Genomic DNA, 24,237 nt, shown 5'->3' with positions numbered 1-24,237 from the left:
GTGGAGTGGGGTCCCCTCGTCTACTCCCCTCAGTCCCAGGTCGGCGAAAGCAGCCGGGGTCCGGCCTTGGCCCTAGGCTTGCCCCGAGGGCCCCGCCGGGCCCGGGCCTCACCGAGCCCTCGGCCCCGGGGCCTCTGCCGCCGTCGCGGCCGGGCAGGGCTCGCCTCCCCTCCCGGCAGCTGCCGGCGGAGCCCGCCCGCCTCCTTGCCCCGAGCCCGCCCCGCCGTAGGGCCCCGGCAGCGCGGGGGCCTGAAGCGCGCTCGGTGGCCGCTGCCGTGCCGAGGGCGCGGCGAGCGGCCGCCGCGGCGCCCGGTACGGGTCGTCCCGCTGCTTGGTGCCCGTCCTTCTTGCGCGGGGAAACCTCTCCCGTCCTCTCTTTCCCCGCAGGGAGGCGGCCGGCGGGGTCTGCGGGTGAGCGGCTCCTAGGCCGATGCTGCTGCCGGCCTGGGAGATGTGTCTCTATGGGGTCCTTGCTGTGGGCTCTCACCTCTATGCTTTCTACGAAGTGCACCAAGTGTCTCAAAGTAAGTCTGTGATGCGAACGTGCTCGCTCTTGCAGTGCTTCCTGCCTGTGGCTGGTGAGGCTGCTGGGCTGGACTTGTCCTCTCTGGGTTGGCTTCTACTTTGCTCTTCTGCAAGGAGTGCCTGTGCTCTTCCTGGCTGCAAACTTGCCTTGTGCGAGGAAGCGGTAGCCCGGTGCCAGCTGGGCAGAGGGCTTTTCCCAAGGCTTTTCTGCCTCTAGTGCTGGGAGGGCCCTTGGCAATGGTGTCCTGGTACTCGACTGTCAGGGAAGGGATGAGGGAGACCTCTGAAGTTTAGCTTCTCAAATGGGGGAAGTGCATGAATGTTGGGCTCTGAACTGTTTTTCTTCCTGGCTAGTCTTGGGCCTTCTCACCTGCAGCCCCTTGGAAGTGGGTGGTTCAGAAGCAGCTATGCCTCCTGATGGTGCTTGCTGGGGATTGAACCCTGGGGAGGTCCCAGGGCAGGTGAGTGCTGCCCTGCCTGGAGCTCTGGGGCTCCTGTTGTGGGCTCAGAGCAATGTCTGGGTTGTCTGTGCAGCTTTGGGGTCAGTTTGGTTCCAAATATTTGCTTGTGCTTTGTGTAATGTCTCGGTAGCTGGTATGGTGGCTTGGCTTTGGTTCAGTGGGGCTGAGTAGTGCAGAGCAGGGGTGGGGTTTTAAACAATTTAAATACAATTTGTAGATGAAAAGAAGCTGTGTTCTAACACATCAGCAGATGATGGTGGGAAATGAAGGTGGTATAATCTAGTAGAAGTGTAGCTAGTTAGAGAGGTTTGTTAAGGAAATGTACACTGCATCTTGTTAGGCTTTGATCAGCAAGGTGTTCTACATTAATGACCCTAGCTGGCTCTCAGAAGAACAGGAGTGCCAGAAAGGCACTTGCAGGGCAGTGAAGGAAGTGCTGGGTAAAGGGGTATAGGGCTGTGCACCCATGCGTACAGCACGTCATCTGTGGAGATGGCAAAACGCTGCATGGGACCGGGCTCTGGAGGTGGCTTCTCTGAGCAGCTTGGCCCTGCTCTGGCTGTACTGGTCACTATCAGGTCTGTATGTCCTTCTGCTCTGGTGGGAGAAACCAGGCAGCCCTGAAAGAGGGGAGATAAGGATTAGTGCAGGTCCTGTGTGGTAAAAGGTTAGTTGCTGTCTGCTATTGCCCCCATTGCAAGGGGGGATCAAAGCATAGTTTCTGGGCAACTCAGTGACTTTGCTGCGGGGCTGAACTGTGGCCTGGATGGGCAGCTTACCTGGTGAGCGGTGACACGGTGATGTGCCCTTCCCTGGCTCTGAGTGTCCCCATCAGCAGAGGCAATGTGGTAATGTGTTGCTCTTGAGCAGCAGAGGCCACATCCCTGACTGTTCCTGCTCTGGCTGTGGTGTTCTTAGTAAAGGTTTGCTCTTCTTTGCAGAATATGAAGCTGCGATGGACAGACGGTTTGGGCTGGAACCAGGGACTCTCTTTCGGGGCCTCAAAAAGGTAGGGTGGGTGACTGATACCAGCATCTTTTATTTTGTGGCAATAGTGTGGATATCATGTTTCCATGCGCTTTGCTCACCCAAGCTTCTGATTTAGCTTCAGAGGTTTGTGGTAACTTTGCAGATTTGGATATTCATAGCTAATTTTAGTCTGTTTCTACTGAGGAAGAGGGACTTGCTGGGTGTGTCTAGATCTAAGAATCATAACCAAAGTTTTGTTTCTTTTCCTGATCCTTGGCCTAAGTGTTTCTCCTTCATTATGTCACTTAACCTTCTGGTTTACTGTTTGGCCTTAAAAGCTGTGACTACCCTTGACATTTTCTTCAGCCTTTTTCCTGTGACTGGGTGGTTTGGTTAATGCTTAACATCAGTGAACATGTGTTTTCTTCTTGGTTGGCCTGTAGTCCAGCATAGAGGAGAACAGATTTTTGAGGTGTAAGGGCTTAAAGAAACATGGTTGGTCTTAAAAAATTAATAAGAACACTAGCACTGCTCTACCCCAAACAAAAAAATAACACCCTTCCCCACCCCCCCGCTTGCTTTCGACCTCACATCCTTTTGAAGAAGTGCAACTAATGCACGCAACTAATATTGAGGATGACTTACACAAGACTAGGAGTGTATGCCTGTGGAAGTATTTTGGTGTTTGGGCCCACCATTGCTGCTGGTAAGGGACCCTTGATGTGCTTTCAAGAAAGGTATAAAGCAATTGTGGAGATGAACTTTTAGTGGGGCTCTGTATGGGGGATAGCTACCAGCTGATTCCTTTTACCCAATTTAGATGAAAACCCCATGTCACAGGAATCTCCAGCTGACCTGACTTCATCTGATCCCATGTAGACTTTGTTGAAACAGGGAGTGAAACTTCTCTTCTAGTAAGGTGCCTTTTCACCCAAGCTTTTGGTTTTCCAAGGCAGAGCAGAGTTGCTCTCTGAATCCCTCAGGAGAGGTGAGGGGTACACACAGGGAAGGCAGTGCTCTGCTTTGCAGTTGACTTGCTTAAAAAGCTGACAGAAATTGAAAAAAGAAATTCCGGGCTAAACTTTGCATGGGTTAAGTGTAGTCCAAAACTGTTTTGTTTTTTCTTTCTAAATGAAAAAAAAAAATCCTAAAATTAAAAGGATCAGGGCAAGCAGAGGTGTGAATTTGTTGGGTTTGAAGAGCTGGTCAGGAACAGTAGTAGCAGAGTAATTTGTTGTTTCCTGAGAAGCTTCCTGACAGGGAACCAAAGCAAGGGTGTGTTGGACTGAGAAGCCCTGAGAAGTGGGACCCTTGTTCCAGGCTGCATCTCTGTGTAGTCACTAGCCTGCTTCCTATGTCCTGGGGAGGAGGGAGGGTGTGTGTGGGTGCCTCCCTACCAGCTTTGTGGTTAGAAAGCTCCCTGGTATTCATGGTGAAAAGCAGTGATTGCTGCTCTGTCAGGTTCAGCACCAGTGTTTGGCTTAGGAGTCACAACACCATCTAAAGCTCTTTTTCTGAATTTCACACCATTGGAAGTCAAAATGGTGCTGTCCGAGCTCGCTGCTGTAAGCGATCCAACTGGATTGCTGAAATGACATTCCTCAGATGCAGAGTTCTGTGGTGTTGGGTAACAGACCTAGTGTGTTAGAGATCTTTCCTTGTCATGTAAGAACAAGCTTTTATGGCCGGCTACACGTACTGACCAGTTCCCTTGATACCCCAGGACCCCATGGACTTTGAGTGGAGCTACTGGATTGAATGGGGAAGGGAACGTATACTGTGGCTTCTGGCTGGTCACCTCCTGGTATCACAAGTGTCCAGGCTCCTGGTGGAGAAGGTATGTATAGATATTTCTTCACAGCAGGGTGTTTCTGTGGGTTTCGGTTTGCTCTGGGCATGGGAACTTGGCACTGAGGCTACTGAGCATGGGAAATACCATTCTGTGGGGTGAATTGTGTGAGTGGGTCTGTAATGATGCACAAGTGAGAGCGAGTATGTAGGTTGCCTTAGTGTTTGGAGACTTCAGCCTCCAACCCATGAAAGCCTGTGCTTTGCTGTGAACCATTAACCAGTGTTGTGTGACCTGTACACAGGAATGGTGTAGTTATTCCTTTCCAAGACTGTGAAGTGATGACTGCCTGGGTTTTGGTGTGATTGCTAAATGATTGTGTGATTGTGGGAAATGACAGGTGTGTGGTGTCACACCTGCTAGTTTGGGGAAGGAAGGGAGGAAGTTATGCTCTACCCCAGTTCAGGGAGGCTCTGGATTTCACACATGCTGCTGCAGAAACCCCTTCCCTTCCATCTTAATGGATACAGTTGGGTTTCCCTGTATTGTTTCATATGTGTTCTTAACCTTGTTGACTGCATTTGTTTCTACTACAGACTATGTGCAGGACAGCACAGATATCAAGTGCTTTGCTTTTCTTTAGAAATGACACTAAAAATTGTTCATTTTTCTTTTTCTAACAGTATAAACCATGGTGCTTGATGGTTTATGGAATGGCTGCCTGCTGGTTGTTATTGGGAGTCAAGGGCTTTGCTGTCATTTTGTTCCATGCAACTATTTCATTTGCTGTGGCTCAGTTCCAGCTGTCACTCCTGACATGGTTGTGCTCCCTTATCTTGCTATTCACTTTACGCATACCAGCTGTGGAAGAAGCCAAGGTAATGTGAGAAGGACTAATTAAGCATCAAATAAATTACGGTGGCATTTGTTCATTATGGCAGCTATCTTTATGATGGAGTACCATCCCTTCAGTTGATGTAAGCAGAGGTTGACTTGAAAAACCTCAGGCAATAGAGCTGCAGTGACTCATGCTGGAGCTTTTCCAGTTAGAAAAGTTGTATTTCTCAATTGTGCTGGCTGGTGCATTGAGATGAAAGTATGTGCCTTTAAGTGGTGTTCAGTAGAGCTGGAATATGATGATACTTTACTAGTGCTCTAGTAAACACATTTCTTGTTCTTTGGAGCTGTAATCGTACCAATTTAAGGTGCTGGTTTTTGGGTTCATATTCAGGAGTTGCTTTGTAAAGTCTGATCATATGTTATTGGTGACTGCAGACTTCTGCATGGAAAGGGGGACTGTTTCTCCAACACTGATTTGTACCAAATGAGTTGCTTGCTTGGAACTGGTTGGTGCAAGCTCAGTTTTGCTCTTTCTCTAATGGCTTTTGCTGGGCAGTACAGATTTTAGAGAAACTGCTGCTCAGTTGTGAGAAACTGTCCTTGTATTTGCTTGGACTAAGAGGAAAAACAGGGCATATGTTACAAGGCTTGTTGCCCTGATGTTTAGGGGGAGAGCAGAGGGGAGATGAGCGGGTAGGGTCTCTTCATGTGGTGTAGATAGATTTGAGAGGAGGAAAGGACCTGCTGCAATACAAATGTAATCAGCCAAACTACATTTGCTGATGTTTTCAAGTTTTTTGTGATGATGTTTTTGATGTTGGAAACAGGTGTGACAGTGAGTGTCAAACTTGATAAAGGTTTGGTAACATCTTTCCAGCCTCAAGCTTTCTCAAGAGTGACTGATTCTCTTCAGATCTGAAATGCAGCCTTGGCTTCAGCTGTAGCAGTCCCTTGGCTGTCAGTGTTACACACTGGTTTGGATTTTATATTACTGGACCAAATCTGAGGGAGATAATGGCATTCCTGTAAGAAAAGTTCTCCTGCTGTCATAGTTCTTTATAACCTAATACGTTTCTGAAATCAAGCTGTTGTCTCTTCATGCTGCTTGCAGTAGCTCTGGAGGCCTCTGCTGCAACAGCCAGGGCTTGTTCATGTGTTAAGTAGTGCTGTTTACTTCAGATGCTTGTTCCAGCTGCTGTTTGCTTTAGTTGCTTCCTGCTGCTGGTGACCCTGAAAGTTAGGATCTGGGTGGATATCGCTGTCCAGCTGTGTAGAAAACGCAACATTGCACCATTGTGATCTGGCTTTTTGTCTTGCAGAGAAAGTGGTACGACACCGAAAATGAGTATTATCTGCTGCTCTTCACTGTGTCTGTCCGCTGTCTCTTCTGCACTAGCTTCAGCCTGGAGTACTGCTGGCATGGACCTGCCCAGAAGTCATCCCACTCATTCCTGTGGATGCTGGCATACGTGTTTTATTATCCCACGTTCCACAATGGACCCCTTCTGAATTTTGATGAATTCAGTAAGCAGGTAACAGTGCTTTTTAAGATCATGCAGTTCAAGATTTTCAGTGCATCTGTGCCTCACAGGAATTGGGTGAAGAACTGTTGAAGTGGATGATGATCTCTTTTCAGATGCCAAATCTAGACTAAGACCCTGTACTTTGAGGAACAGATTAAAGCATGATAGGTCAATCCCCACCCCCCCTCCAATCTTGAGAGATTTTAATACCAATCATGAGAAAATGTTAGGTAGACAATTTCATCCAGTTTTCCTTGAGATGTTATTTTAATGGTGTGTTTCATAGGTAGTTTACAGGTAAGCCTGAGTTCCTATTTTCTAGTTACCTACTTGATAAAATTTGATACTGATGACTTTCAAACAGGTGGTGTTCCTAATGTTAGTCTGTATCTCCTGTCCTTTTCTCTAAGTGTTGAAGTATCCTGCATGCAAAAGGGAAGGCTGTAGTTAGAAACCAGTATTGGGTATTCATGCTTGTCTGCTAGCCATGGCATAATACTAAACTTACATAAGGCTGGTAACTAACATTGAGAATATATTTAGTCAAAATATATTGTCAGAATAAGTCTTTTTGTCTGGTGCTTGGGTGGGGAGAGATTGATTAGACTCCAGTGTTAGAGAAGGTGGAAAGAAAGGAAAATAGTTTTTGAAGGTTGGATGATTAATCTTCTCTATCAGACTCTGATCTCTATTTCCTTCTGAAATAAACATTTTTTCCCTCAATGAGGTACTTTGAGGGGGGAAAAAAAAAACAAACCCCTACAGAAAAGGAGTTTTCATTCATGCATGTTTTGACTTCAGTAGAAGCATCTATTATTGATTCTGTAATATTTTTCCTCCTTACTAGTGATTTGAAGGATTTCAGTTTTTACTTAAGTTTTCTTGGAGATTAAGAATTGATTGGGTGTCTAAAGCCACCTTCCACATAATTTTGAAAATATCGAATAATGTTATAGGAATGTGAAGATTGGACAATTTTGAGCGTAGCATTGGGAATTTGTCAGTGTCCTGGATATCAACTTTAAGACAAACCTTCATCCCTGAGTTGTTCTACTTTACAGGATGTTTTCTTGTCTGACATTAGATTCATCCCTTTGACTAGGGAGCTAATGACACAGGTTACATTTGGAGAGTGTTCATAATTTTAGCATGTAGCTGCTGGACTGGATTTTATTTTTCCTCTCCTCCATCAGGTGGAATAAAGCAACATTTTCAGCAGCAGCTGTCTATAACTCTGAAACAGATTTCAGAGTCACAGAAAGGTGCTGGTTTGTATTGGGAATTCCTGAAGACTCCAGTTTCCCCTCATGTTGGTGTGAAAAAAGCTTATGATATACTTAGAACACTTTTCTTCAAACTTTAGCAAGCTGAGCAGCTCTTTTCATGTAAAAGACCTACCTATCTTACTGAATGTTTTTCCTAGTGTCTTGCAGGCTGCTTTTCAAGCCTGCTTCTACATTACAGGGGAAACCCCCACATTTCCATGCTTTATTGCTTTCCATATTTTCTTGCATACTTGAGTAAGAAATGAGATCACCACCTGTGATGTCTATAGCTAACATCATTGGGATGAAGTGGATGAGCAGACACTTCAAACCACAAAACTACTGTTTCAGTTTGTGTATAGAAGCCTAGGCACTTCTTCTGTTTATATTTGGAAAATTTCTGTTGAAGCCACAGCAAATAGGCTGGGCTTTATGAAAGTGAAAACTGAGATTTTGGTGGACCCCTGAGTGATAAGTCCTATGCTCATTTGTCTTCAGTAGCTTGGAAGATGCAAGGCTGAATGTTATCCTGGGCTGGATGTTGTAGGAAAGTCTGCATAGACTTGCATAGAAACTGAGGTAATTTATTTTTTTACTGTTTATTGTTTTGTAGCTTCTGAAGTGTGTTAAATTCCACCTATATTCTTGTACCCCTAGCAGAGGGAGAGGTGGTTGTTTTGTTGTTTTTGTTTGGTTTTTTTTTTCAAGGAACGTTTCGGAAGACCTGTGAGACTCCAAGTTGAGAGCAGCTTGGGGATAGCTGGTAGGAAAATTGGGGGTGGGTCTTGCATTGAAACCAGGCTCATCTGATATGGCTCAGCAAAGACCTGTGCAAAGACCACCTGTATTCTTGGTGTGAGGAGAAAAAGGAAGATTGAGAATGGTATGCCTGTATTTGGAGTAGGTTCTCATTTAAATATACACAGACCTGTTTGGTTAAAGCCATGAAGAAGGTGGAACAAACTGAACAACCTTAATGTGTTTCTTGTTGGTGTTTGAAGTGCATTGTCAGAGTTCTTACCTGAGCAGAGGATATTGCCTTGACAGGTGAGGTTGGAGGAGGGTTTCAAAGTTTGCAGTGCCCAGCAGTTGATTCAAAGTGCACAATACAAAGAGTGTGCAGAACCCCTTAACTGAAGCTGAAACTGAGATGAAGGCTTCTGCTGAGCACACAGGAAAGCAGAAGTCCTGGAGATGGAGATAGAACCTGCTGTATGGCCTGAAGAGTGTAATACCAGTGCTGGCAGTTGGTATCCATTGCCAGGCAAAAATGAGAGGCTGACACTTTGTCAATGGCCTTGTTGAATTTCTGGGTTGAAGCAGGGCATAGCAGTTCTAGTCATGGGTTTGAAGGCCTGTTGTGCAAATCCCTGTGATTTAAATAGTAGTCTCCAAGCTTTCATATATCTGGTACAAATTAATCTTCAAAATGAGTGTTGTGTTTCATTTGTAAGTGAGCAGAGCTAACAGCATGTTAGCTGTACTGTGTGCTTGCAATTATGAGGGGGTTTTGTCTGTGCAGATGGGTTGGTTGCTTATCTTGTACATGCATTTTTGGTGGCCAGTTAAAGACTGGAAAAGGAAATGTCGCATATCTATACAATGATAGATGTACAAAACGTGATTAAATTTTTAGGCAATCCTATGTTTCTGTTATTTGATCATAATCTCTTTTACTGTGGAAAGAAGGTAAAATAATAGTATACCAATGTGTTTACTATAGTTAGCAATGTAAGAGTTTGGGGCATCTTGAGAAGCCTGTCAACTGCAAAACTTGTCTTATCTGATATTTAACTTGCACTTAACTGCCATTTGCTCAGCATGTCATAGGTTTTGCTGACCTTGGCAGTGCTACAGGAGAAAAATGAAGAACTGTCCTCAGATAACCAATCCTATGCAGCTGGTAGAAGTTGAAGGTATTTTAAGAGCAAGCAGTCCTTCTTTTCTGTGTTTGGTAGGGTTGCTGCTTGGAAAACCTTCTCCTTCATAGCTGTAGTTTCTTTAAACTTTTTTGATTATCTCTAGAGGTTGATTAAGTTATAGGAATTAAAAAAAGTCTCATATCTGGATTCTGTTCAGGTAAACAGCACTTGGCCTTTTCTACAAGTTTGGTGCAGTGTATGTTCACGTTTGGCCTCTTGTTGATACCTACTGCTTACTGAGATTGAGAATGGAGAGACCAGTCTCCCTCAGTGTATGTCAGGAATTTCTAAATGGTGTAGTCAAATGGTCCCCTTAGTAATGAATAGCAAATGAAATTTTAAAAAGTTCTCAGGATGAGTATTTGAGTAAAACATTCAGTTGTGTGCCATATAACCTCTTTGGATTTCTTCTTTAGATGAGGAGACAAGAAGCCTTCAGTTTGAAGACCAATCTCAGCATCTTAATCATGGGCATAATTCGTATTTTCTTTTGGTGGTGCCTGGCTGAGTTGATGATTCACCTCATGTATATCCATGCTCTCTACAGCAGTGCTCCACCTTTGGAAGCTGCATCATACTGGGCCTTGGGTGAGTATAGAAACAACAGCAGAAATCCTCCTCCCCCCACTTCAAGAATCCCAGTCTACTTCTCCATCATCTGTAGGTGCTTATGAATAGTACATTATGGCCAGTCACTGTCAGAAAGGTGGTCTGCAGACTCTTAATATAACATGTAGATCCTCTAAGAAGCTTACAGATGAACATATTGAGCTGCTTCCTAAATTAAAAAATATTCTGGTTTTTTCCAGTCTAAAATGTGTGTCTAAACTTTGGTCTAAGTGTTTTTTCCCCTCCAAGTCATGGTAGTGGACACTTAAAAAAGAGTTTTAGTGTAGGGATGGAGGAGGGGAGATGTTAAGAATTAAAGTGCTTATTGTTTTGATGTTTCTAGTATGTATTTATGTTGAAAGATAAAATGACAGTACTTATGAAAAGAGCAGAGGGAAGGAATTGCAAACAAGGTGGCCAGAAAGTAGAAGTCAGTGCCTCTCAGCTCTGTCTTCCTGCTTGACTTCCCCCTCTTCTGCCCCCTTCCGGCTCCCTGGTATTTCATTAAAATGCCAAACTGTGCAGGGGGCAGGAAAATGAGCTCTGACAGTTGTAGCATTAAATGGCAAGAGCTTGGTGTGCTGGGCTGTAGGTAGATGTAGACTAACCTGTAACCAACTGGCATATGTGGTTGGTTTGACTTGGTTTCCCTGCCACCCTCCCCCCTCTCCCCTGCTATGTGTATCACCAGGTAGGAGGAAACCCCAGAAACAGAAACCCCAGGCCTTAAGACTGGGTTCAGAAAAAGCCTTGGTGATTGCTGAATTGAAGGAGGTATCTCTTACTGGACCAGCAAGTAACAGGAATTGATATGCATGCTGGTATGGTCCTGTCAAGAATTCATTGGAGATCATGTGTGATGAGCAGTGTGTGTGTTGGAGGACACTTGTGTATTGGACTGGTCAGCAGAGGGCAATGTGTGTGCTCTGTCTTTGTATGTGTATATATGTATGTGCATATATATACACACACTTAATGTATGTTTCAATATATAATTTTTATATATAAAAAAAGAGTGAGAGCAGATGAAGAGCAGAAAGTGAGAGGTTTGTCTCCATGGTTCATTCTACCTCTCTTCACTCAGTCACTGTTTAGAAAGTGGATTCTGAGTTTTTGCTCCTGTTCTAAATGTCAATTCATTGATGAATTAAATGTTAGCTCCTGGTGTTTGTTGTCTGTATGTCTGACAAAAAGTTGGCCACTGGATAAGGCAGGCAAGGCTACAGAATTAGAGATGAGATATTCCAGCTTTGGTGTTACTGGTGGATTCCTCCCTCCCTTCAAGACTACCAGTGCTGATTTTTTAAAAAGAGGGGAAAAAGTTACTTTCCAGGTAATAGCCAAGTAGGCTGTATATCTGATGAAATCAAGTCTTACATCCTAAGAATTAAAATGCATTTTGAACAGATGATTAGAAAAGGCTAAAATGCCTCAAAGCAACAGGTGATGAAAGCCAGTGTTAAAGCAAGTTTGGACTGTAAAGCTGCCTGATTAAAATATCATTTGAATTGAAACAAGTCCTCTGTGGAGACCTGGCTTTTAGGAGAGGTGTGGTCAAAGTGTAACCCTATTCTTGTTGAGCTTTGTCTTTGTAGTAATGAAAGCAGGTGTGTAAAATATACTACAAATGAGATTGAGGCAGAAGTTTGTCACTTCTTAAAATGTTTTCTCTATAGGTTTTATCACAATGATTATACAAGTTTCCTTAGACTCAAATCAGTGACAGTCCATTTAGGGACCCACCAATATATGAGTAAGGGTACTGGTAATATTTTTCTCTTGATCCTTACTGGATCCATAAGAATCTTACCATGCTTCTACACCACTTCTTGTACAGAGCCAAACAATCCCCTCTGTTATTCAGCGTTCTGTGTTATTAAAACTAATTACATCAGATAACTGAGTCTTGAGACTGAGGAAGCAGCTTGTTGTTGACTCAGGAGGATTAACCACATGGTATATTAGACTTTCTGCACTGCTGGGTGTTTTATTCATTTTGTGTTTCCTATTTAACTACAGCAGCTTCAAAGCAGCATGGAGCATCTACTTACATTGTGATGCCTGGCTGTCCCAGAAGCCTGGTAAACTTAGGGGAAAGGCTGTGGTGCTGTTTTGCAGTCAGCTCTAATTAGGGAAATAACTGCTCCTCCATTTTTCTTCTGGGATATCTTTGAATGATGGGCAATAAATGCCAGCAGTGCAGGTAAAGACAACGGTGCTATGAGATTTTGCTGTTGGCATCTTAAAGGCAATGATGATGGTCAGTCTACAACTCAGTGTGAAGCTACACTGTGTTGTGCATTACTTCATGTGGTGTTCCTGTGAGGTGAGACGGCAAAGAAATAAAAAAAACCCCAACCAACCCTGCATGAGTTGCAGTGCTTGTTTAAATATGCCCCTGTATAACATTGTCATTTATGGCCATGTAAAGCAGAACTGCTAAAGTTACCTAAAGTAACATTACTGAGTGTACGCAGGTATAAAATTAAGAAAAAAATAGTACCTGGGAGAATGTGTTACCCAGCAGTAAGAGAAGTATTTTCTCTTGTGTGGAAGGAATTAGGCAAATGAGTTTCTACAAGAAGCAATATACAAAATGGTGCATGTATGTTTTTGATGCCTGTGTATTTAACTGTAACAGGTGCAAGCTGCCTTCAATATTACTGTTTGTGTGCATTAGCTACTGTTAGTACACTTTGTGAATTGTATGGTTGTTTTTTAAACTTTTTAATTTTTTAAACTTGTGTCCTCTTGCAACTAAACCAATGATCCTCTTAAGTCAAATAAATGTTCAGATTCTTCTTTTCCCCATGCCCTTTACAAGCCAGTATCTGGATTAGTGTAGCAGCACTCTTGCCTACAGGTTATGTTACCTTATTCCTTCCAATTCATTTGCAAATGCCTAGTTCTGTGTATATTCTCCTACTCTTCTGAATGTGAGCATGTCAAAGTCAGCACAGAGTTTCTCCCTTTCTAGAGGAAGCCACCTTCTGTCCTAGATAATCCAGCTTGGCTGTGTGTTTCTTGTGATGTGTTACGATGGTGTCTTAAAGGCTCAGAGAACATTGTAGCCTTGCTTCACCCCTTGCTTGTTGAATATCCTCCAGTCTCTTTATTGGCAATGCAATCAGTGTAGATGAAGCCTGTCTCTTGAATAAACAATGATGTGGCACATGCTTTCCTGCATTGTTGTTGTGTTATATATAGGTGGAAGAACTGCTGTAATTGAAATATCTGTGTAATCTCTAATTGCTGTTAGATGCAGGTTATGTTTGTAACTGGCAATTTCAGGGTCATTAACTGGGTGATAAGAGTGTTGGGAATTGTGAGCAGAAGGCTAAAAACAGTGTATGTATAGTTCACATAAAGGTAGAACCTTCAATTATCTCCTGGTCACCCCTGTTTTACTGGATCACTCCTCCCTGTGTTTCCTAACTTGTGCCTGGCAGCCACCAGTAAAGGCAGCTTATGTGCCTGCCCTGTGGGTCAATGAGCTATGGAAGCACATAGTCAGCAACCTGCTCTGAGAGAGAGCGGGTTGCATCATAGAATTATAGAATTGTTTAGGTTGGAAAAGACCTTTAAGATCATTGAGTCCAACCATCAACCCAACACCACCATGTCCTGAAGTGTCATGTCTACACGCTTTCTGAACACCTCCAGGGTTAGTGATTCCACCACTTCCCTGGGCAGCCTGTTCCAATGCCTGACAACCCTTTCAGTAAAGAAATCTTTCCTCATATCCAATCTAAACCTCCCCTGGTGCAACTTGAGGCCATTTCCTCTTGTCCTATCACTAGTTACTTGATAGAAGAGACCAGTCCTGACCTCACTACAACCTCCTTTCAGGTGGTTGTAGAGAGTGATAAGGTGTCCCCTCAGCCTCCTTTTCTCCAGACTAAACAACCCCAGTTCCCTCAGCTGCTCCTCATAAGAGTTGTGCTCCAGGCCCTTCACCAACTTTGTTGCCCTTCTCTGGACACGCTCCAGCATCTCAATGTCTTTCCTGTAGTGAGGGGCCCAAAACTGAACACAGTACTCGAGGTGCAGCCTCACCAGTGCTGAGTACAGGGGAACAATCACTTCCCTGCTCCTCCTGGCCCCACTATTATTGATGCAGGCCAGTATGCTGTTGGCCTTCTTGGCCACCTGGGCACACTGCTGGCTCATATTCAGCTGGTTGTCAACCAGCACCCCCAGGTCTTTTTCTGCCGGGCAGCTTTCCAGCCACTCTTCCCCAAGCCTGTAGCGCTGCATGGGGTTGCTGTGACTGAAGTGCAGGACCTGGCAGTTGGCCTTGTTGAACCTCGTACAATTGGCCTCTGCCCGTCGATCCAGCCTGTCCAGATCCCTCTGGAGAGCCTTCCTACCCTCAAGCAGATCAACACTCCCTCCTAACTTGGTGTCATCTGCAAACTCACTGAGGGTGCACTTGATCCCCTTGTCCAGATCATTGATAAAGATATTAAACAGAACAGACCCCAAAACTGAGCCCTGGGGAACACTACTTGTGACTGGCTGCTGACTGGATTTAACTCTGTTAACCACAACTCTCTGGGCTTGGCCATCCAGCCAGTTTTTTTACCCAGTGAAGAGTACATTTGTCTAAGCCATGAGCTGCTAGCTTCTCAAGGAGTATGCCATGAGAGACAGTGTCAAAGGCCTTACTAAAGTCCAGGCAGACAACATCCGCAGCCTTCCCCTCATACACTAGGTGGGTCACCTGGTCATAGAAGGAGATCAGGTTGGTCAAACAGGACCTGCCTTTCGTGAGCCCATGCTGGCTGACCCTGATCTCCTGGTTGTCCTGCACGTGCTATGTGACTACACTCAAGATGAACCTCTCCATAATCTTCCCTGGTACTGAGATCAGGCTGACAGGCCTGTAGTTCCCCGGATCCTCCCTCCAACCCTTCTTGTATATGGGTGTCACATTGTCAAGCCTCTAGTCGTCTGGGACCTCCCCTGTTGACCAAGACTGCTGATAAATGATGGAGAGTGGCTTGGCAAGCACCTCTGCCAGCTCCTTCGGTACTCTCTGATGGAACCCATCTGGTCCCATAGACTTGTGAGTGTCCAGGTGGTGTAGGAGATCATTAATTGCTTCCTCCTGGATTATGGGGGGTATATTCTGCTCTCGGTCCCTGTCTTCCAGCTCAGGGGGCTGAGTACCCTGAGGATAACTGGTTTCACTATTAAAGACTGGGGCAAAGAAGGCATTAAGTACCTCAGCCTTTTCCTCATCTTTGGTGGCAATGTTCCCCTCTGCATCCAATAAAGGATGGATATTCTCCTTGGCTCTCTTTTTGTTGTTAACGTATTTGTAAAAACAGTTTTTGTTATCTCTTATGACAGTGGCCAGATTGAGTTCTAGCTGAGCTTCTGCCTTTCTAATTTTCTCTCTGCATGACCTAGCAAGATCCCTGTACTGTTCCTGAGTTGCCTGCCCTTTCTTCCAAAGATGGTAAACTCTCCTGTTTTTTCCCGAGTCCCAGCAAAACCTCCCTGTTCAGCCAGGCCGATCATCTTCACCGATGGTTCGTCTTGCGGTGCATGGGAATAGCCTGCTCCTGAGCCTTTAAGACTTCCTTGAAGAATGTCCAGCCTTCCTGGACCCCTTTGCCCTACAGGACTGTCTCCCAAGGGACTCTCTCAACCAGTGTCCTGAACAGGCCAAAGTTTGCCCTCCGGAAGTCCATAGTGGTTTTGCTGACCCCTTTCCTTACCTCACCAAGAATCAAGAATTCAATCATTTAATGGTCTCTAAGCCCATGACGGCCTCCGACCACCACATCTCCCACCAGTCCTTCCCTGTTTGTAAACAATAGATCTAGCAAGGCTCCTCCCCGGTAGGCTCACCTACCAGCTGTGTCAGGAAGTTATCTTCCACACACTCCAGGAACCTCCTGGACTGTTTCCTCTCTGCTGTGTTGTATTTCCAGCAGATGTCCGGAAAGTTGAAGTCCCCCACGAGAACAAGGGTATACGATTGTGAGACTACTGCCAGCTGCTTGTAGAATGTTTCATCTGCCTCTTCAACCTGGTTGGGTGGTCTATAACAGACTCCCAGCACAATATCTGCCTTGTTGGCCTTCCCCCTCATCCTTACCCATAAGCACTCGACCTTATCACAACCGTGGAGCTCTGCACAATCGAAATACTCCCTAACCTCTGGACATCAATCCTTTAATGAGTAGGAATGTAAGTGTTTTGTTGCACTGTGGTTCTTGATTTTGGGGGGGTGAAATGAAAAATGGTTGGAGTCCTAGCTGGACAGTCCTCTGAAGAACAGCAGCTTTTTTAAAACTATTCTTCATATTATTTAGAAGAACTTCTCTACTAAAAGAGAAAACGGACATTGATTGTTTAAGCTCTTCAGCTAGGCAGTACAAAATCTATTGTTTAATTCCATTTTTTCCATTTCATTTCCATTCCATAAAAGTTGAAGACTTTTAGCTGGATTTCTGTCCCTGAGATGAGAAAAAGCTGGTTGCATCCACATCTTCCATGGCCTAAATACCCTGAAAACAGATCCATAATATTTTTCTATTGTATCCCCTCCCCTGCTAAATACTACAATCCCTACGTGCGAAGTAGATGTCAGAATTTCTTCTACCACATATTCCTCCTCACATTTAAATTGTTTCCGTTAGCATTCTGCACATATTTCTTTAACTTGCATGCTTATATCGCAGCAAGCTGTGGCTGTAGTACTGAAGACCAAACGCCTTGTGCATTAACAAAAAGCTGCATAATATGGGTTTGAAAAAAGTCCGATTTCATGCTGAGTGCACAGTTGTATTGTCAGTGGCCTGCGTTTGGTAGCAAGAATAACCTACAAGAGGAAAAATCAGTCTCTGGTGTGGAAGAAGAGGAGATGGTGAGAGCTAGCTTTGGGTAGAGGTGCTTTTAGATATCGAAGTATTAACTCTTTTGGGTAACTTTAGGTATAAATGATTTCCCCTCACCACCCATAGCTCCAGCCCCCACAGAGACTTTATTCTTCTCTGTATAGGGCAGTGGGAATCTTGCTCCCTGTGGATGTTGGGGAAGGCAGGCATTTGGCTGTACTCACTGGATAGTATGAGATAGAGAACACAAAATCCATGTGAAATCTTGCAGTTGTTTCTTCGGTCACTCTTGTACTGGCTTGTGTATTCCTTTAATGTGATGGGCTCCAGTGGCACTCCACTCTCCCAGCAGATGTTACTGCTCTCAAAGACCCACCAGGCATGATGAGCACCTGACAGCACAGTATTAAGGGTTGCTCATGGGCTGGGCTTCACTGCTGTCCTCTGAATGGCTCATTTCTCAGAGCTGCTTATCCTGACACCCCTGTCCTTGCAGCAAACCTTGGCTTCAAATCCTTCTCAGCAATGCTGATTTTCTCTGGTAGGAATTACATGAAAAGCCAGGTGACAGCAAGCAATATGGTTTTCCAGTGGCCAAATATTAGGTCCCACATCAGGAATAGAATGAAGAGTATGATGTAACCATAGTGTTTGGTTTTTTAACTGTGTGTACCTGTTTGCCATATACGTACAGCCCTTTGGTTTGTGGGAGGGATGTTAGTGTCTGAACACAGAATTAATTTAAAGATGTCAGCTGGGCAGCACAGTGCTGTTATTTATTGATCCCAGGAAGCCATTGTTTGGAGAATGAGAGCATTTTCTAGAATTCATGAATCATTGTGTCTATATTCACAAATACTTGTTGTATCTATCAATAACTAGCTCTTGGCATGTTGAACAGCATCAGGGCATTTGTGCTTATTTAACTCTGAGCACCAAATGCAGTGTTTATAGCAATTCCATGTTTTTGTCAGTGCTCCATCTCATTCTGGTAGCATCGGTCAGATTGAAAGAATTGGGCGCTTCCAGAATTAATGACACAGCAGGAAGACCTGTATTCCATGGTAATGGAAACCCTGCTAATTCATTCTTCTCAGTTTTTAGTTAATTGGGATTAATTTGCTGCCTTTACATTTTACACTGTAAAATGAAGATTTGCAGGCACTGATGATAAAAGCCACTCTGGCTCCCAGTAATCCAGTATCCTGGTGAACTGCAGCGTACCAGAATAGCCACACTGGGCCAGATCAGAGGTTCATCTGCTGTAGTGAGTAATGTTTGGATGTGGTATGTAATGAATCCTGGGAAAAGAAATAAAAAAAAAAAGGGCATATAGATTCGTGATCCTTTCTGACATACGTTCTTCAGGCTTCTGTAGCTGAATAACAAATTCACTGACTTATGTAGTAACAGGGAGCTCAACAGCCCTAGTTGAAAGATCTTAAATGGAAATAAGTGATTTATTTTTTTCTTCACTATGACAACATAGAATATCAATGGTAAAATTCACTCTGATGGGGTAGATTCTGTTATATAGAAACTGGAATGGATGTTGAGTATTGCTAATTCATTTGTGTGTTAAGTCTGATTCTGAAAATGCAAAGGTTAAAAAAACCACTGCCTATGTTTTCCTTATGAGGCTTCACATTTAGCCTGGTGATTCAGCACCATTTACCCATCTCTGCTCATCTGAACAGAGCTTCATGTCAGTCTCACAAGGTATAGGGAATGATGAAAGCAGACGTCTGCATAAAAACGTGTTGTCTAATACAATTATTGCACTGGATTAATCTAGTATACTAATAGATACTGTAATTGTGAAAATATATTTGACTAGGAATCTGTATGTATGTGCTTTATCAGAGGTGTGCCTCTGATGTAGACACGTACATCTGAGATGTATGCATGTATGATACAATGTCCTGAGTGTTCTGTGGGTTTAATGTATTGGTCTTAACCATGTGCCATTTGTTTGTTCTAGCGAAGCACGCACATGTTAGTGTGCATTAGCATCATTGTTTTAATTAACTAGGTTCTAGTACTCCAAAATCTTTGAAAGTGAGACCTACAGAGTAGTCTATGTAAGTTGGATGTAGGGAGGTGGTTTTGATGTGTTGCAGTTCTTTTTCTAATAAACCCATAGATAGGAAATGGATTTCTGAGTTAATTTTGAGAAGCACACAGTGTTTTGCTATTGAAATTAGGGTGTCTGTGCATCTGTCTTAATGGTAATGAAATACTAACAGAGTAATCTGAGATTTTTTTTCCATCCTGCAAGATAATGATAAGGAGAATCTGATAAAATATTTGGCATCTTGATGTCCGTTTTCAACACTGGAAACACAAACATGAATCAGAAAACTCAGTAAGATTTTAGTCTCTAAAACATTGGGTAGTTCACTGCTTTCTATAAAGAAGTGTGTGTGTGCGAAGGTAAATTTTTTGTAAGCTTTCCTGCAGGCTAAACTTCCAGATAGCATTGGCAATTAACCTACTTTTATGACTACTTGTTTTTTAACTTGTGTGTTGTGGCTTAACCCCAGCTGGCAACTGAGCACCACACAGCTGCTCACTCACTCCCCCAGTGGGATCAGGGAGAGAATCAGGAGGGTAAAAGTGAGAAAACTTGTGGGTTGAGATAAAAGACAATTTAACAGGTAAAGCAAAAGCAAGCAAAGCAAAATAAGAAATTCATTCACTACTTCCCGTCGGCAGGCAGGTGTTCAGCCATCTCCTGGAAAGCAGGGCTCCATCATGTGTAATGGTTACTTGGGAAGACAAACACCATTACTCTGAATGTGTGTCCCCCTTTCTTCTTCCCCCAGCTTTATATACTGAGCATGACATCATATGGTCTTGGAATATCCATTTGGTCAGTTGGGGTCAGCTGTCCCAGCTGTGTCCCCTCCCAACTCCTTGTACACCCCCAGCCTACTCACTGGTGGGGTGGCATGAGAAGCAGAAAAGGCCTTGACTCTGTGTAAGCACTGCTCAGCAATAATGAAAACATCCCTTTGTTATCAACACTGTTTTCAGCACAAATCTAAAACATAGCCCCATACCAGCTGCTGTGAAGAAAAATAACTCTATCCCAGTCAAAACCAGTGCAATGTGATAACTGTCGATTTATTTAGAGAGTTCTTTCCTGCAAGTATTTACTAATGAACATAATGCTTACTGTAGGTGTTTTGGGAATATTCAACGTAGGTGGCTTTAAGGCATGTGTATCCTTGAAAACTTCTGGTTTTCTTTAACCTGGAAGGACTTGTCTATGCGTTGACCAAGAGTCCCTCGGCAGCTCTGTTTAGCCTTGTTTAGGTTCACTTTGGGATTTTTATGTCCATTCAATTTTATCTAAAAAGAAGCACTTAGCCTCCAGGGCAAACACTGTGTTATGTACATCTCTGCCACTGCTCCATATGTTTTAGGATTTTTCTTGCTGCTTGTGTGCTACTGGATGGCTGGGATATGAAGCCAGGCTGCATGAGTCCCTGTAGTACTTTTTTCTTTCATCGTTCCTTTTGATTTTGTGAGCCAGCACCTCTTTCAAAGCACTGCCAAGCAGCAGTTGAAAACACTGCTAAGCAATATAAGCCTAATTATTAATTGCATTGTCTTCTGTTCAAGTACTGAAATGAGGGTGCTTCATGTTTCTTGCACGATGCTCTTTTTCAGTGGCTAGACACAGCAATAACAGAATTGAGTTGTCACTTTTGCGTTAGCGTAGCAGGTATGAGTGGACAGTTAGCCCTGACTGGGGGACAGGGCAGCACAGCATGATGTACGTGGGATTGCTGGCAATGGCTGCAGAGCTCTGCTTACCTGGCAGCTTGTGCTGAGTTGACTTGGTGCTGTGGTAGTCATATGTTCATATGAAAGCTTCCCCCAGTATGAGGTGTAGCCTCCTGCTGGGGTCAATACCAAACTAAGAAGGTCATAGTAGATCCAGTCTTGGCGCTCTTGTCAGGGAGGAGTGTCCTGCTCTGAAGAAAATGCTGTAGCCCAGTGTGTAAAGCTCGGCAGTCATGCTCTTATTGATTGATTAATGGAGCTGGAAACTCCTGATGCACCTTACTGTTGTTGGCATTATTGCCAAGATACATCTGTAGCCTATCTGCTCCAGTGCAGACCCATGTTCTTTCACGAAGATTTTTAATTTTTTTCCTGTAGGAGAGGAGGCATGTAAAAATAAGAGAAAGGGTAAATGAACCCCTAAAGCCTGATATTTTGAACTAGATTATATGGCCCTAAATTCTGAGTGGTTTTAAATGTCTGTTTCCTATTAGACTTGTGCCATGTGTCAGTAACCCTTTTGAAATATGGTTGCATATTTATCTCTGCTATATGTTTTCTAGTTGAACCTGCCCTGGTACTTGACAGAAACAAGCACCTATGATCATTAATGCCATAGGGTCAATGTAGCTGCAAAAAGGGTAAATTTGTGCTGTTGTGCTCATGATAAAATTGCCTGCTAAGTTATAATTCTTGACCATGAGTTTTGGTGATGGTTTATGGACAGAAAAATGCCAAGTGTGGTTTCTAATACTTGGATCCAAATCTTTTGTTGCTTACTTATGAAAATGTTCTGTTTAACTTGTCAAAAAATATCAGGCAGTTTTGCAAATATGAAAACTAAAAAAAAAAAAAATTTAAAAGTCTGTGAATGTTCTAATTATTCTTGAAACAAAGCTATGAAACTTATAAAATGCAGTTTTGTAGTAAATTTAAGGAAGGTAAATATTTGAAGGTCTATAAATGCATTTCTAAAGCATAGGAGAAGTTAGAATGTTTTAAGGATTGCAAGATGATAAATTGAAAATATCAATTTCTATAAAAGTCAGTTAATTTAATCTGGGACTTCAAACAGCTTGACTGTTGAAGCACATGGGTTTAAGATTGTATGGGTACTTTAAATTGATGTTTTTCTTATCCCTTAACATACTTCAGTTTTAGAAAAAATTAACCTTGACTCTGCATCCTTTGAATTAATTATTCTGGGGAAAAGATAGCATTTTTGCAGTACTTTTTCCCTTAGGTGTGTTTTTAAATACACACTTGATATAGCTTGTTTCCAGTTTAAGATAATGCTTGTGTGCAAGTTCTTTTTAAGCTTTAAATCGAACACTAGAGAACAAATTATGTGATATTGTTAATGAATTTGAGAAGTTTAGCATTGGTCTTAAATTTCTTTTTAAATTTCATGTTTTTAAATCAGGTGAAGTAGTGTACTTCTGGCTGCTTTGCGTTACGATGGGGCAAATGCAAAGCAGCTGGAATGTCTCAGCTATGTAAGAAAGTTTAAAGCCTGTGCCTGTTGCTAATACAGCCCAGCTGTTGTGTGGCTGTGAGTCTTGCCCTTAGTTTTCCATGTGTGGCCAGAACTCTCACACAGCTGGGATGAGTTGAAGATCAATGAGAACCTTAATATTGCTGATATTGTGAGTCTTAGAAATTCCCATGCAGAGTAGTTAGTGTGTGCTAGGTAATGATTGGTGATGTGATGTCTACATTTATTTAAGATACTAGTGCTATTGAGCTGTCTCCTAGTTAACAGTAATGACAGCTTAGATGTATGTTATTAGAGATGGTGAAAATGCTTTTGCTTTTTCTGAAACTTGCTTATTATAACTCTGAGAACTCAGAATCTTTCATTGTTGTATTTAAAATCAAATGTATTGATTTTTTGGGGTCTCAGGAGAGTGGTAGTCTGCGTCTCTAAATCTCTTTCCATTATGCATAGCCAAAGGATTTTGGATTTTACCAGTGCACAGACAGCTGTGATCTTCATAATCAGTTTGTGTAGGTGTCAGCATTCAGCTCTCCAATGAAATTTGTCAGAAAAGAAATGAGAAACTGAATGAGATGGGAATTAAAGAAGAAAGTTGGCTGTATAGATGATTTAGCAGTAATCTAATGTGTAGCTAATTGGCTAGTATCCAAATTGTGCTTCTGGTTGGTTGTTTTCCTCTGGGGAAGAATGTTATTGAATGCTAGATGACTGCTTCCCTGAAGGAAGATACTGTAAGCTTCATTTCTAGGTATTTTGTTCTAACATAAATTTTTATCTTGTATGGCACAACTGTTTCTTACATCATGTATGTGGATCATGATATTAAAACTAAAAATGTTGGATTGTAGGAGTAAAAGGCTGGCCATGTGTAGGCCAGCAGGAGTTTTGCAATTTACACTATTAGTGCCAGAATTTCACCGTAGGTTGTTACATATGAGATGAATTTTTAATGTTTAACTTTTGGTTGTCATCCATAGTAGACTTGTTAGTCAGCAGAATGCAAAAGGGTTGTTTTGCCAAAAAAAAAAAGGCAGATTATTTAGATGTTCATGAACTTGTACTGCTGGAGTCAGATTGCTTTGTCTCCAAGGAAAGTCTGCTGGAAGGTTTTATCTTATTATTGTATTATAATATAGATATTATATTAAATACCTAAAGTATTCCAGTCAAATCACAAGTTAGTTAATATCAGTGAGGGAAAGCAAAACACAGGAAAGGAAGGAGATGTAACAATTGCATTTTATAATTTTTTTACCCTTCTAAATTATAATAACTTTACTTTCCTTCCTTTGGGATTAGATTTTACTTACGTCAACTGTCAGTGAGATGGAAAAGTTCACCAAAGTCAGTGGAACTTTTAGGAGTGAACTCTTACCAGTTTCTATATAGGTGTTGGCCTCTGCTTTTTACTGAATTTTTTCCTATGATTATTGGTCAAATACTATTTCATTCAGCAGAAAATACTAGTATGAATTAAGTCAGTATTTGTTTTTCATAGTAGTCAATACCCACAGTCCAAAGATTTTTGAAAGCAGAACTACAGATGCTTACTTATGCCTTCATATTGGAATGATGGTACTATTTTGTGTGTGTGCCTAAAGTCATAATTGCTTGTGTCCTATAGCTGTTACAAAAGTAGGTATTGTATATCCCATCAACTGATGGTACTTGTTTGAGTTCTTTGAATAATGGCTGTTTGGAAGTAATCAGTATTAACAGGTTTCAAAAGTATTTCAGGACTTGTTTAAGGTATGATTTTTTCTTTTTATTTTTCTAGGTGGCCTGGCTTTAGCACAAGTGCTTTTTTTTTATGTAAAATACCTGGTTCTATATGGTGTTCCTGCTCTCCTCCTTCAAATGGATGGACTCAAACCTCCAGCTCTGCCTTGCTGTGTGAGCCTGATGCACAGTTTCACTAAAATGTGGAGGTTAGTCATTATTACTTTTCAGTTTATTACTGATATATGGCAGTCTGTGTATAAGAACATGCATGTGTGTGTTCATGGTCACATACATTCTTGCTTTCATGTCCTTGTCTTTTTCTCTCACCCCCATGATTCATCTTCAGCACTTTCTAAATGAACTTCAATTTGATGGTTACTTTTTTCACACTGCAGAGGGTAGGGGCAAGCATCCCTTTCAGCATTTTCATCCTCTTAATTATTAGAATTAGACTCTGCCTACTTAGCTTCA

At 42.7% G+C, this 24,237-nt stretch overlaps 1 protein-coding gene across 1 annotated transcript in view; it reads left to right on the top strand.

Moving 5' to 3' along the window:
• The first annotated feature begins 300 nt into the window (after positions 1–300).
• The window catches only part of HHAT (hedgehog acyltransferase), a 113,141-nt gene continuing 89,204 nt past the window's right edge, over positions 301–24,237 (top strand). Inside the window, exons 1-7 of the mRNA XM_052806640.1 lie at positions 301–524; positions 1,928–1,995; positions 3,679–3,792; positions 4,428–4,622; positions 5,904–6,116; positions 9,711–9,882; positions 23,822–23,972. Of these exons, the coding sequence (XP_052662600.1) occupies positions 431–524; positions 1,928–1,995; positions 3,679–3,792; positions 4,428–4,622; positions 5,904–6,116; positions 9,711–9,882; positions 23,822–23,972 (1,007 nt within the window). The 5' untranslated portion in view covers positions 301–430. The remainder of the gene's footprint in view (positions 525–1,927; positions 1,996–3,678; positions 3,793–4,427; positions 4,623–5,903; positions 6,117–9,710; positions 9,883–23,821; positions 23,973–24,237) is intronic.

This window comes from Harpia harpyja, chromosome 13 (genome assembly GCF_026419915.1).
Source record: "Harpia harpyja isolate bHarHar1 chromosome 13, bHarHar1 primary haplotype, whole genome shotgun sequence".
Lineage (NCBI taxonomy): Eukaryota > Metazoa > Chordata > Aves > Accipitriformes > Accipitridae > Harpia > Harpia harpyja.
The sequence above is the reverse complement of the archived record's forward strand: the minus strand, read 5'-3'. Positions and strand labels throughout refer to the sequence as shown.